General features: G+C 42.6%; 1 protein-coding gene across 6 annotated transcripts; it reads left to right on the forward strand.

Annotated features, from left to right (window-relative positions):
* LOC108254759 (inter-alpha-trypsin inhibitor heavy chain H3) lies at positions 1-14,109 on the forward strand. Of its 6 annotated transcripts, none has more exons than XM_047149509.2 (23): positions 1-175; positions 1,322-1,485; positions 2,377-2,481; positions 2,651-2,813; positions 3,069-3,185; positions 3,411-3,539; positions 3,736-3,852; positions 5,174-5,342; positions 5,824-5,934; positions 6,296-6,477; positions 6,566-6,745; positions 6,963-7,090; positions 7,173-7,387; positions 8,596-8,676; positions 8,768-8,791; positions 10,376-10,387; positions 11,706-11,744; positions 12,161-12,229; positions 12,325-12,423; positions 12,911-13,079; positions 13,389-13,534; positions 13,699-13,774; positions 13,861-14,109. In XM_047149509.2, the coding sequence occupies exons 1-23, from the start codon at positions 44-46 to the stop codon at positions 13,973-13,975; spliced, it is 2,742 nt and encodes a 913-aa protein (XP_047005465.1). In that variant the 5' UTR covers positions 1-43; the 3' UTR covers positions 13,976-14,109. The 6 variants fall into 6 exon arrangements, with proteins under 6 accessions (XP_047005465.1, XP_047005468.1, XP_047005464.1 ...); XM_047149508.2 differs by having other exon boundaries at positions 2-175; positions 12,322-12,423; XM_017450041.3 differs by lacking the exon at positions 10,376-10,387 and having other exon boundaries at positions 3-175.
* The last annotated feature ends 375 nt before the right edge of the window (positions 14,110-14,484 follow it).

The following is a 14,484-nucleotide window of genomic DNA, read 5'->3' on the forward strand; positions in this document are numbered from 1 at the left end:
GAAGGACAGACTATGTGGAGCCACCGATAAAGCCAGTAACCGCATGGTCTGTTTAAAAGTCAGCGTGCATTTGCAAGACCAGAGAGCTGTACGGGTCGCCATGGAGCGAGCCACGATCTTACTAACTGTCTTGGGATCTTTACTTCTTTGTGTCTCGTCATTGCCAGCCAAGAAGGTAAGACGTGAAGCCAGGTTCCATGGGTCTCCCGCCTGTTTATTAAATTACTTTCATACCGAACGTCTATAACCTGCAGTCGTTCTTCAGAGAGAGAAAACGAGACCGAGGACAAAATAAAAACGGTCATTCGCACTCGCATGTGCATTCTCAAATGAACCGTCACTAAGGAGCTTTACTGAAATTAAAGAGTAACTAAATACCTTTTTTTTTTTTAGCGTGCGACGGTTTAATTATCTGTGCATATGTGCGGCTGTGCTCATGATAACATTTTAGGACTTTATTGTGAAATTCCCCTAATGCCTTCGCACTAACAGTGAATCAGTGAGTCGTTTGGAGTGCAATTGTGAACAGTGAATCAGTGAGTCGTTTGGAGTGCAATTGTGAACAGTGAATCAGTGAGTCGTTTGGAGTGCAATTGTGAACAGTGAATCAGTGAGTCGTTTGGATTTGGTCATGAATACAAATCACTTTTCTTCACATTTCGGTTTGAAGAATCTCTGAAACGGCCATCGGTACACGTCACGTTCAACTGAAAATGTCGATCGAAGCACTTTTATTTTGTTATATATCTATTTCGTTCTTTTCAGAGCCACGTGGGTTTCTGTTCTTTGAAATGTATACTCAAGTGCATCACGCTAGAACTGTCAGAACACTGTAGATATACTTCAACAGAGTTCATCAGACAATTAAAACAGTACTAAAGGCATTACTACATGCAGTCTGACATCATCTGAACGCTAGTCGCAGGGTGCCACAGCGCATTATTACCATATTATTACAAATCTGAGCTGGTGAGAATATAAAACGCGGATGAGGAGTTGAGCAACTCTGGGGTGAAGGTCCAGATACGCTTTGGAGGTTATTTTTGTTTGAGATGTTCTGCAGGTTACTGGAACTGACAGTGTGCGTACGTCAACCACGGCCAGGAAATTAAACACGGTATTTGTGCGGCTATAACAAAAATAACACCGCGTGAAAAAAAAAACGAGGTAATCTGTCCAGAAAGTGGACTTACACCTGAATAACGGTGGGGAAATAAACTGTTGACTGTTCCGGGTTGATTTTTAATCCCCTATAAGTCATTTTTCAGAAAGAAAACCGAGATATAAAAAGCCACAATCTCTCTGTCTTCCCTCAACGCAGGGACGAGATGTCGACATCTACAGCTTCCACATCAATTCCACCGTGAACAGCCGCTACGCCGTCACAGTCATCACCAGCCGTGTGGCCAACCGGCTCAACGAGTCCAAAGAGGTTCATTTCCAGGTCAAGATACCAAAAAATGCCTTCATCAGCAAATTCAGGATGTAAGTCAATAATAATAATAATAATAATAATAATAATAATAATAGTGGTTAGCACGTTCGCCTCACGCCTCCAGGGTCGGGGGTTCGAGTCCCACCGTGTTCCTGTGTGTGTGTGCGGAGTTTGCGTGTTCTCCCCGTGCTGCGGGGGTTTCCTCCGGGTACTCCGGTTTCCTCCCCCAGTCCAAACACATGCACGGTAGTCTGATCGGCGTGTCTAAAGTGTCCGTAGTGTATGAATGGGTGTGTGAGTGTGTATGTGATCGTGCCCTGTGATGGATTGGCACCCTGTCCAGGGTGAACCCCGCCTCGTGCCCCATGCTCCCTGGGATCGGCTCCAGGTTCCCCGTGACCCTGAAAAGGATAAAGCGGTAGAAGATGGATGGATGGATGGATGGATAATAATAATAATAATTACACACACATAAACAACAGGTATCATTTCTACAACTGCACATCATAAAGCTCTATGAAATAATATCCTTAAAGAACAAAAAATCCGGTAATGCTTCATTAATATTATAGAAATAGAATTAACTGAATTGTTTGGCTCAGTGTGCAGGAGCATAAAAAAGGAATCGAGTAAAGTCCGATAGGTAAAGCTGAGATCACGGTCCAACGCAAGGTTCATTCCAATAACAGAGTCAGGCACAAGTCCAGAAATCCTCATGGGTAACTCGTGGCCATAGAACAAGCTAGAATTACGCAAAGCATGCTGGGATTTCACAGAGTAGCTGTGAAGGATGTTTTTTTTTAAAATATATATTAATGTTAACGATGGCCTAAATAAAACACAAGGCTCCTTAAAACACAAGAATCCTGAACTGTGGTGTAACTGTATGGAATAACAGTAAAGAGTGTCGAAGCAAATATGTCTAAACATCTTCTCATCAGGACCATAGAGGGAAAGACGTACGATGGAGTGGTGAAGAAGAAAGAAGAGGCGCAGCAGCAGTACAGTCAAGCGGTATCTCGAGGAGAAAGTGCCGGGATTGTCAGGTACCAAAAAAGCCCACGTACACAGCTGTATTATTCCAGCCTGGAGTTAATATGGTTTATATTACACTTTATTTTAAAGTCACGTCTCTGACCGGATTGATGAATTCGCATAAACTCCCATTACCGTACAACCAGCAGAAGCACTGATGCTGTTTGTTTTGGGCTTCAGCTCAGTAGGACGGACTCTGGAAGAGTTTAAAACCTCAGTGACGGTGTCAGCTTTCAGTAAGGTGACCTTTGAACTCACTTACGAAGAGCTGCTAAAGCGACGCCTTGGCAAATACGAGTTACGAATCCACGCCCAGCCGATGCAGACTGTGGCGGATTTCAAGGTGATGTAAGACCTAAAGGACGAAGAATAACTCCAATTGTTCCAAATTCAAATTATGATCATGTTATATGACTGTTTCATCCACTACAAATCACTCAATAGTGAGATTTAAAGCAACCACCTGTGATATTTCGGCTAATTGTGTGGCCTTATTCGCGTAGAACGCAACGAGTAATGGCTCAAACTGGGCCGGTTTTTAAAGCTTTACTACAACTGCAATTTACTGTATTTCATACCATGGTCGCTGTTCCACTAGATTGACGTCTATATTAACGAGCATCCAGGTATTTCCTATCTGGAGGTCAAAGGAGGGCTGAAGACTCAGGAGCTGTCCAGTGCTGTAATCAGTACTCTTGCCGCGTCCACCAACGAGGTGAGGATCAAACGTTAACGTTGTGCTTTAGCGAACGTCTAATCTGTCCAAAAAAAAAAAAAAAACGGCTGGTAACTTCCTGTTCGGTTCAGTTATTCAAGATGACATCGGATTCATTATCCATCGACGTGAACAGTGACGTATTAATAAAGATTCATAAAAAGGATATAGATGAATGAATTGATTCATTCAGCTGTCACAAGTGGTACTCGTCTGTCTGCGCAGGCCTGGGTGAACTTTTACCCCACTCGTGAGCAGCAGACAAAGTGTGAAGGTTGTGGGAAAAATGGACTAAACGGAGACCTGCTCGTCGAGTATGACGTGAAGAGACCGAAACAGAATGGAGAACTGAAGGTTTAAAACCCCAGACATTTACCCTCCTGAATTACAAGTGAACATATAAAACTATTAACAATAATAATACAAAAAGGTTCAGATTTACTGTGACGTCGCACTGTGACAGATTTGTACATGATTGTGGATGTGAAGCACAGCATTTGTTGCGTGAATGTTTCTTACTCTTAATCATTCTGTCTTTGACCATCTCTAGGCATTGAACGGCTATTTTGTCCACTACTTTGCACCAACAGATCTTCTGCAAATCCCCAAAAATGTGGTCTTTCTCATCGACAAAAGCGGCTCTATGCGTGGCAAGAAAATTCAGCAGGTAGACAGTAAAAACTTATAAGCTAATCCATTAAAGTGCAGCTATAATGTTTCTTTCAGGCATTCTAAAAGAAAGGACCGATTCTGAACAGCTGAAACGACGCGTTAGTGATTCCAGACTTTACTTCCTGTACTGACCTACATAGGTTCGTAACAGAAAGCCCCGCCTCCGGTCGTCATCGCTGCTCACTGACAGACGGGAGCTGGGACTCGTTAGTAGTCAGGTAGTGGGTGTTTCCTTTTCGACACACGCTGACAGCGGTAGACCGATCACGACAGACTGGGACGTCTGACCAATCAGAGCAGAGTATGCTCTCTGAAAGGAGGAGTTTAGAACGAATCCTTTAGAACGAATCATTTAACGAGTCGTTCGTGACACTGGGGGGGGAAAAAAGGTAAACGCTGCAGTTTAAATTATGAGCACGTTAAAGTGTTTTTAGACCTCGGATGAATGTAAATCTATTGTATGAGACTACTACTACTAATAATAATAATAATAATAATAAGAAGAAGAATGCTGGGGGAATATCCATCACTCAGACGTATGCATTTAAGGAGTTACAACAAAAACAAAAGACACTTTTGTTTTTACACAGTGACAGGTAAATGCTACAACGTTTAAACAGATACCGGGAAAAAAAAAAAACCTCGAAGATTTAATGCAGGAAATAAATTACAGATCAGATAAAATGCAAAATTTCCGTATCGGAAATCGGCAACAGGAAACAGACAGAGGTCGGGCAATCTACGAACAACAGTATCAAGGATAATCCAAACACGAACCAGGAAACATAGACAAGACGAAGTACAGGCAGCGAAACACTGAACAATACTTCGCTAAAAACAAAGACACACGGGGGGTTTAAACTCACACACACACACACACACACACACACACACTCACACTAATGAAAAGGTGAATCCGCTGAACACTCAGTCATAGCATGTTATGTTTCCATTCGTGGGATTTTATTATTATATTGTTTTTCTTTTGCACTACCGGTTACATCGGACACTTCCACGCTAGAACGGTGTACGGGTCGGCGCTACACCGCCACTCACTGTTCCTGTTTCAGTGGTACGGTCCTGTCTTGTGTTGTTTGCACACGTTGTGTTCTCGCGTGGTTTAATGTAGCCCCGTGGTCCTGGAGGAGCGTTGTTTTGTCTCGCTCTGTAGCCTACTGTACCAGCTGTATATGGTTTAAAAGACAATAAAGCCACTTGAACTTGACTGCATGTGCCAACACACATACGTATCCAGAATCGCTGATCATGTTTTTTATTTGTTTCTGCCTTTTTAAAAAAATGATTTTTAATGTTAGACTCATTTGGCAATGCTGGAGATTTTGGGAGACCTGGCTGGAGATGACTACTTCGGCCTGATCACCTTCGACAGTTCTGTACACATCTGGAAACCAGAACTCCTCCGAGCCACAGAGGCAAATGTACAGGCGGCAAAGTCCTTCGTTAAAGAAATCAAAGCTTCCGGAGGTATAAATATAAATAATAATAATAATAATAATAATAATAATAATAATAAAATACCCAGTCTACAACATGAAACATAATTGAACGTTAAGAGTCGCAAATTCATAGTGTTTCGGAGGTTTGAAGTCTCTGTTCTACTCGAATCTAGATTGACATTGCTGAGAATAATTATTCTATATCATCAACTATTGATGTCCATATCATCAACGTTTAATGCATTTCATCTCGGTTATTAATTACTCGTTTTATATATGACGTATGGTTCAAATGCGTACGTCTGCACTCACATTCAATCTGTATTTAATGGAAGAATGTAGCCTGTAGTATGCTCGTGTTTGAAATATAACCAGTCCTTATCTTTATTTATTTATTTGTTTGTTTGTTTGTTTATTTGTTTATTTTTGCTTAATTGGTCAAATTACATCACTGAATGAACGTATACATCGAATTAATAATCGAACACATCGTTCACTTCCCCTCTCAGGCACAAACATCAATCAAGCCATGCTAGATGGGGTGGAAATGATCCAAAACCATCCGCGACAGGGCTCTGCCTCCATCCTCATCCTGCTGACTGATGGAGACCCCACTTCAGGCACACACACACACACACACACACACACACACACACACACACACACTGCAGCCATGTCTAAACTGCTATAAGCGGTTTGATATATTAGCTATAAGCTTATATTAGCTTTACGTGACCTTTTATATATTAGCTTAGCTATATTAGCAATATTAGCTTTACTTCACATTTACATACTGTTCGTTATTAACTCTGTACTCACAAGTTCCTGAAATATTTCAGTCATGTTTAAGTTGCACAAGAACAGAACTTCAATTACAGCATTATAGCCGTATTGTAGTGTGTATTTCAGAGGCTGTGAGCTCAGGTTACTTCATACGAACCATCGCCAAAACCACTGAGTGTACAGCTCTGTGTCCCGCAGGTGTAACAAACACAGCGAGAATTCAGGAAAACATCAAAGCGGCCATCGGAGGTAAATTTCCACTCTACTGCCTGGGGTTTGGTTTCGATGTGAACTTTGATTTCTTGGAGAAAATGGCGCTGGAGAACGATGGAGTTGCTCGCAGGATCTACGAGGACTCGGACGCTGACCTCCAGCTCCAGGTGCGATACAGCGCGCTGGTCGTTTTCGGGTATATCCAGTTACACTCTGGTTGTTTGGCAACGATTCGACTCTGTTTCATCTCATTAGGGTTTCTATGAGGAAGTGGCCACGCCGCTCTTAACCGACCTCCAACTGAACTACATCGGAGCAGCGAATCTCACCCAGACCAGCTTCAGGCAGTATTATAACGGCTCGGAGATCGTGGTGTCTGGGAAAATCACGGACAACAGCCTGGAGACTTTACAAACCGAGGTCATCGCAATCTCAGTAAGATCATCACCGCTCCTGCGCCTCTGTTCTTCACTCCCAGTTTCCTGTTTATTCGTTACTTTGAATCAAGTGAACAAGAGGTAGAAAACCTGTAAACGTTACAGACCTCCTCAGATTCTGAGAATCCCGAGGTAATATGTCTTCAAACGGAGTCTTTACGTGCAGGAGCAGGGTTGGTATCTCCTCCGCTTTTCACGTCTTTTGTTACTTGCAGAAAAGCGCGAGCGTGAAGTATCAGGACTCCGTTTCGACTAAAGACCTCATCGATGTTTCACCGCAACACGAAAACTTCACCCAGAGACTGTGGGCTTATCTCACAGTGAAGCAGCTCCTGGAGAAAGAGTGAGTGTTCGACTGTGTTTACATAAGGGGATCACATTCTGGCTTTACAGCACGTTTTCGTGTGAATGTTCTTGCGCCTCAGGGTGACGCTCAAAGGAGACGAGAAAGACGCAGCCAGGAAAAAAGCTCTGGATCTCTCTCTCAGATACGAATTTGTGACTTCACTCACCTCCATGGTGGTCACTAAGCCGCAGGAACAGGAGACCCAGGTGGCCCACAAACCCAAAGAAGGGGCGGAGCTAATCAAAAAGGCTCACAACAGAAGAGTCACGGGTCATTCTGCACGACGACCAGCAGGTTATAAATCTCTCAAATTCTTTTGCGTTTCAGAACGTACAGTCGGCCCTAAACGGTATCTGTGCACTTTATTTGAAAGAAATATGCCACAAGAACACTTTTCAAACAACCCAAACAAAAAAAAATAGATTGCTATGTTTAAACATACAGTAGAATAAATAATACACATACTGGTCATAATTATACCAACCAAAGACAGTATTCAGACGCTTCAGCCTTTTCCTGCTGCGACAGTTCCGTCCATAATCAATGCGATGATCTACACCCGTATGAAACTGAAGGTGATTTACAAATGACCTCCAGACCAGCTGGTTAAAAGTAACCGCAAGAATGACGCCACTCTGCTCACCAGATCAGACAAACTTATACAAAAAAACAAAAATGATAATAAAAGTTAAAAGATGAAGGATTTGTGAAAGACCACCAGCATAAAAAAAAAAACCAGGCAAGGATCGCTTCAGACGTCGAGAACTCCCAGACACGACCGGTGAAGAGGGAGAGCAACGCCGTGCTCACCAGCTGCCGTCCCTGAGCACTGACCCGAACCGCGCACAGCATCTCTGGGATGCAACGAAGAAGAAATGCGCAGACTGCTAATGCTCCAGTGCGGATAATCTGAAGGTTTTATCGGTCCGAACGTCCACCACGACATGTTTTACAGAAACTGGCTGATTCCAGGCTCAGAGTCAAGAAGTTAAACACTAAAACACTGCAACTTTGATCTTTAATGAAGCCCCTATTTACTGTCCAGATACTTTTTTCTCTAATCATGACCAGTATATGTAGTGCTTTCAGAGTATTTTTAACTAGAACAATCTGGGGGGTTCTTTTGAGGTTTTCTGGGGGGGGATTTTATTAGAAAAGTCTGCTTCGTACACGTACTTTGTTCATCCGTCATCATTCAGAGACTGGTTTATGATCTGCATATGCCGCAGTATTATAATTCCAGCACGTGTAAACGTTCCGATGGTTACAGATTAGATTTCCGATGTCGTTTGTCCGATTTTTCCATCCGTAGACTTGCTTAAAGTGTCACAGCACACAGGAGGTCATGCGGTACAGGCGTATACCTCTGCCCATAATCCACTGTACTCCAAGCCCAGATGTTCTTTCTGTGCAGTGATCATTTGTCTAATCTACAATCCGATGATAACAGCAACGTGTTTTTTATTTTTTTTTTATTCCTTTGTTGATTCTTTATTTAAAAGGGAGCAGGGACATGACGGTCGTCTCCGACCCATTATACCACCTCCAGCCATCTCTACTGCGTCCAGATCCCAGACTTAGAAGTATAAACATATACATTTTCTATTTTACTAGAACAGAACAATAAGTGTTTCTTTAACTTTAACATTTCACGAATATTTCTCACTTTTACAGCTCACATGTACGGTAAATCTGGCGGTAAGACCATCATTTTCTCCATCTCCCTATCTGTCTTACACTTTAACGCGGACGGAGTTTAACCTTCTACTAAAAAACGGTCCCTTGTGTTCCAGTACCATTTTACTGCCCCTTCATTAACTTCCCTACATGACTGAAACGTGCTCCAAAAGGAGCCGACCAGCCATGGGTGATGCAGAGAAAACCTCATATCACCATATGTGCAGACATCCCCATGTTACACATCGTGCATCATGTACAGACTTGATGAGATTTTGCTAACAGAGCACCAACAAGGGTTTGGCCAGTACATGTCCCAAGAATTTTGCAAGAACTCAACTAGATACGCCGGCATTATGGTCTCACAACCGACTCCAACCTTTAGTGCATAAAATCCGGTCCATAATACTGACAAACATTAACATCGTGTTCTCACCGGCGTCTACGGGGACTCGTCTGCACAGCTACTGAGCAACGTCTGAACGTCGATGAGACCAGGAAGTGCACGGGAATCTATCAGGGCGTGCTAAAAACGGTACTGGAACATAAAACAAATACTCATCTCGCTATATCGAGCGGAGGTAAATATTAGCGGTGTAACGATACACTCCGGTCACGATCCGGTTCCCGATCGAGTGCACCAGTCCGGTCACGATACCGGCGGAACGATTCCCAGAACGTTCCGGACAAAACCGGAACGGATTATCGGCGAATTTATACAAAAAAATGCAAAACAATATACATCCTTGCCTGTATACAACTACACCGAACCGAAAACTGCCGTGAGCAGAGGTTTAATCTCGTAAACAAAACGTCCGAAATTCGTTTGATTGAATACACGGCGTCCGACCTGGAACTCGACTGAAATATAACGAGCTCCGCAGCTGAGATAGAGCTCCAAATCTGGCAACGACAAAAAAAACAAAACGTCTAATTTCCACAGCTACGTGGTGTTGTTTGAAAGCTCCCGGAGAGCTCTTTTAAACCGTCATCATACGGTCATGTACCTGTACAACGTATAACATGTGCTGGTCATTACAATCCGAAGCGATAAGAAGGATCTCTGGTGTTCAGATATGGCGAGTGTATTATAATTATAAGCATGCTGATCGGCACGGTATGAATGCCGCACGTCCGCGATGCACATCCTCGAGTGTTTTCGCGTTGCGGTGCATCGTGTCGCGATGTATCGTTGCACCCCTAGTAAATACCGCACGTCCTCTTATAATGCTCCAGCTTGTAGTTCATGCTTTATACGATCGACGCTGCCGAGGTTAGCACCGGCTTAAAGAAACATAAGTAGAGCATAATTTGTGGTTTAAAAAAAAAAAAAAATCTTATTAACCTTAAAAAAAGAAATCATTAAAAATGACCGTATGTGTTCCTCTAATGCCACGATGACGAGTTGATCCGAATGATCGTAACGAGGCGAACTGCTACCGTTACATTTAACAGCTACAACACTGGCAGCTGCAGCCGCTTCTCAATCAGCATGCGCGCAGATGTGATTCTGTGTGAATAAAAGGAAGTTCATTATTACATGTCATACCATGACAATTCATATTTTCTCATTTGTGTCTGTTGTTCAATTTCCCCATGTTCTAGGCCCTCTCGGACGTACGTATGCCTGATCAAACTGTCTTTGTTCATCGCTCGCGCATGCGCATGAGTGTTTACTTAACGTAAACGTTCCAAACCCGACAACACTTAGTATAATCTCGGAGTAATCCTGTTACAAAGCACGCTGTGTTATGCTCACGTGACGATTTCGTCGGTCATGCTGCTCGTACTGCTGAATCAATCGCTCTGTAATTGTCATCACTATTAACATTATTTGTACAGTGTTCAATCTGACAGGTCCTTGAAGGGTTATTTGATAGCTTTGGGTCGTAAAACTTGGTCCTTTGTTTCTCTTTTGTTTTAAGCGTTGTTCGCCGAGAAATCTTTTGGTGCCATGCCGAATAATTATAATAAACTAGGGTTCAAACGTATAGATTTGTTTAAGGTTTGCTAAATAGATTTCACTGGCCATTAATGAACTCAAAATATTCTCCATTTACTGCGACAGGAAGCGAGAGACGAGATTGGGGAAGGGGCGGGGCTTCCAGGAAGTCTGTGTTAATATCGGAGAGTTCAAAACACTTGCACAAGTCGTTCCAAAATCACGTGTCGATTGCCTCATCTCGTAAATATATATATATATATACTACCTCTAATGCCCTAGGAAGCCTCTGTACTGTGAGAGCTCCAGGGCTGGAGCGCACACAACTTTCTGCGACTCTAGGTTAACTCCCACATTCAGGGGCTTTTCTGTTCTCGATGACGAGGCCGACGCGAGTGCTGCTGATCCAGAGGCAGTTTTACTTCCACAGACGTAAACAAGAGAAAAATAATCGACAAAAGGACGCTCATAGCCCCCACGTGTAAAACTACAATACCCACAATGCCGTGCATTTAAACATTGCCCGTTGCGCAATGTTCGGCAGGTCTGCTAATAATATAATCAGTCTAAACAAATATTACATTACAAGATCTGGTGGCGGTATTTAATATGTAGTATTTTAGTGTTTACTCGCTCGCCTTTGTTTCGATCTTAGATTTTGGTTTAATTTCTGAAACAATTTCGTACGAGATATACGCAAAAACAGAAGACAACGGGATGGGGCAAATACTTTTTCACAGCACTGAAGGTGTGTGTGTGTGTGTATGACTATAAGTGAAGCAAAGATATCAAAAGGCCAGTGTTCCAGTTTATCCAGGTATATATATATATATAGAGTATGAACAGCGATCGCACTCGGTGCATCCCTAATGAAGAATGAACTGTACAGATGTTGTACTGTTTAAAATGATTATCCTGTCCAAAAGTCACTTTTCCTTAATAACGACCTCTTTCCTTGCTTTTATTTTTTTTTTAAAATAAATAAATCGAAAGCCCGGCTAGACACTCGACCAAGAACGGGAGTTCTGTCAGGTACGTAAACATTTTGTATAAGTTTATGAGCTGTGCTATTTAAGATACCTAAAAGACATTTTCATGCTGATGTAGAAGACGATGTTAAACAATCACACCGAACATTTTATACACCTTTACGATTTATATAGCTGAATACCTAAATGACTGCACCTCTTTAATCACTGCTGGCGTCCGCACAACTGGCTCAAACGGCCGGAAGTGTTAGCTTATTGTTCACCCAGTTATTGAGTGCACAGGTTATAAACGCGTCTAGTTTTTTATTCTTAATTCATGGGTTTAACGGAGTGACGTTTTTAGGGAAAGAGTTCAGCCTTTCGGTCTTATGGATCGCAGAGATTTTTTCTTTTTCAGCATCTAGTGAACGTTCATATTCAGTTGGTACTGCATTTGATACCGGTACTGTTTTATATCAGGTATCCAACACGACATTTTTCCAACAATGGTCTACCGACTCCAAAAGACTCCCGCCGCTCTCGTTCCGGGTACAGTTACAGCCGTCAGAGCCGTCTACATCCACAACATTTATTACTTAGCGTGCAGTATAACGCTGTTCTTCTCCGATGGTTCTCTCTAGCAGCGACTAGTGTGAGGTTCGTGATGTCCGCACAGCCGAAGCCAATCTGTTACAACACACCTGTAGGCCATAAACTCCGCCTCCTATTGGACACCTCATCAGGTAAGGAATAACTCTTTTTTTGTTTGTTTGTTTGTTTGTTTGTTTGTTTTTTGATCATGCCGATGTCACGGTATGCTTCCGCACTAAATCCTGAAACTAACCCGCTCATTTTCCCTCCTTTTCAGCGCGGAGTAGTTTGTAGACATTAAACAGAAGTCTCGACTAACTCATTTTCCGCAGGTTTATTTATTTATTTTTACTACCTTTGCTAGCGGTTTGTTAGCGATCCTGTGATACCTGTTGGATATTTCGGAAATGTTAACGATGCACACATTATTTTGGATAGGATTTCATAAAGTATTTATTCTGAGACTATATAACGATCGTGTCGCATGCATAAACCCGGACAATCACAACGAATGAACATAAAAATATCATAACAGTATAGGCATATTACATCTGTTCATTGCTATAGCATTGTTCGTTCAAACTATCATTGTCTTCTCTCTCTCTCTCTCTCTCTCTCTCTCTCTCTCTCTCTCTCCAGACTTCTCTATGAATGGTGAACTCTCAGAGAACGGCTTCCAGGAGATTGCTATACATCACAAAACAGCGACGCTTCTCGTGAGCCCTACTGAAAGCGTCTACTCTGATGGAGAGATGAATGTGAAGCTTATTTGGGGGCAGTCGCAGGCCAACAGCCTGGAGCTAGACAGGTAAAGATTCTACAGCAGTGTCAAATGCTAAGGGTGCTGGGTGTTTTGTTTAGAAGTGTAAAGTGCGGTCGTTGGTGGGGAAAACGCACTTTATATACGTGTATGGGGGGTGCCAAAAGTTTCGGAGCCGACTACGTTCAGGCAGTTCTGAAAATCATCTTAAATACACCGGTCAGCGCAGGACGTACCGCTGTATCAACATGTTGTTGTTTTTTTAAATGACGGGAGTGGTGACATTTAAGCAACATCGCATGGAAGAGGAAACAAAAGATGTGGGAATTCCAACCGGGTGATTTTGCCTCTCCACAGCGTGTCGATATTTCTGAGGGACAATGAATTAGACGTCGGCGTGGGAAACGTGCGCGTTGTTTTGATCCTCCACAAGAAACGCGGGGAGGTTTTTCTCTGGCCTTCTATTCGACAGCAGCCGAAGAATGCTACACGTGGCGTTCTGGGTAAGAGAACCGAAGCAGCTCTAGAATTAACAAAAATAATAATAATAAACTGGTGCGCTGGCATGATGCAAATTTAATACAGTCCCGCTAAACACCAAGTACGATCGGACTTGCTCTCGTGACAGGACTGATAGTGCGTTAATAAGTTATATTTCATATTCAAGGAAAAACTGATCTTCAGTACGCGGAGTTACCGGGATCCAAGCTTAAAATCGTGGACCAGGAAGTGTTGGCACAGTTGTAAGTACACGCAAGAGATTTCATACGTAATGTATAGTACTTTCTTACTGACATTCTTAAGCTAAACTGCATGCATTTCATCACAGGAGCTCTGCCATCGACTACAGATTTCCTGCAGCTCCAACTGTGGAGTGCTGGCTCGTACCGTTCCAGTCTGCCCTGCAGGGGGAGCTTTCTGACTTCACTGTCTCCCAGCTCTAGAGTCCTGCGATAGACGTATTACACTTAATTTCTAATAATGATCATGTATAATGGAGATGTTAAGGCTGCTCTGTTGAAAGGAGACCTCTACAGATGACACGTAATAAAAGCATAAAGTGGAAACTTAAAATAAATCAGGTCTCCGCAGTGCTTCGAAGTGTTTCCTACAATGCGTTGAATTATCGCCACAGAAAGGTTTCGGAGGACTAGCTAAGGTAATATGAATAAAATAAATAAATAAATGGGTGTGAATACAAGTAAGCAATGTAAAATGCTAACCAGTGGATGGGAACTGCTGAATGAGCTGGGGGGGGGTACTAACCTTTATGTTCATGCAGGACTTAAACGTCATGTGTAGCTATAAAAATACATCTCTAATTTTTAAATAACAGCTGTCTGATTTGCGCTGCGCTGCACATACACTGATTACTACAGCTTGCTCTTAAAGATCATCACACACTTAAATCTGAAGAACGGTCGCATATGACCCAGACACAAGCACAAGAATG

The sequence above is a fragment of the Ictalurus punctatus genome, chromosome 21 (assembly GCF_001660625.3).
Source record: "Ictalurus punctatus breed USDA103 chromosome 21, Coco_2.0, whole genome shotgun sequence".
NCBI lineage: Eukaryota > Metazoa > Chordata > Actinopteri > Siluriformes > Ictaluridae > Ictalurus > Ictalurus punctatus.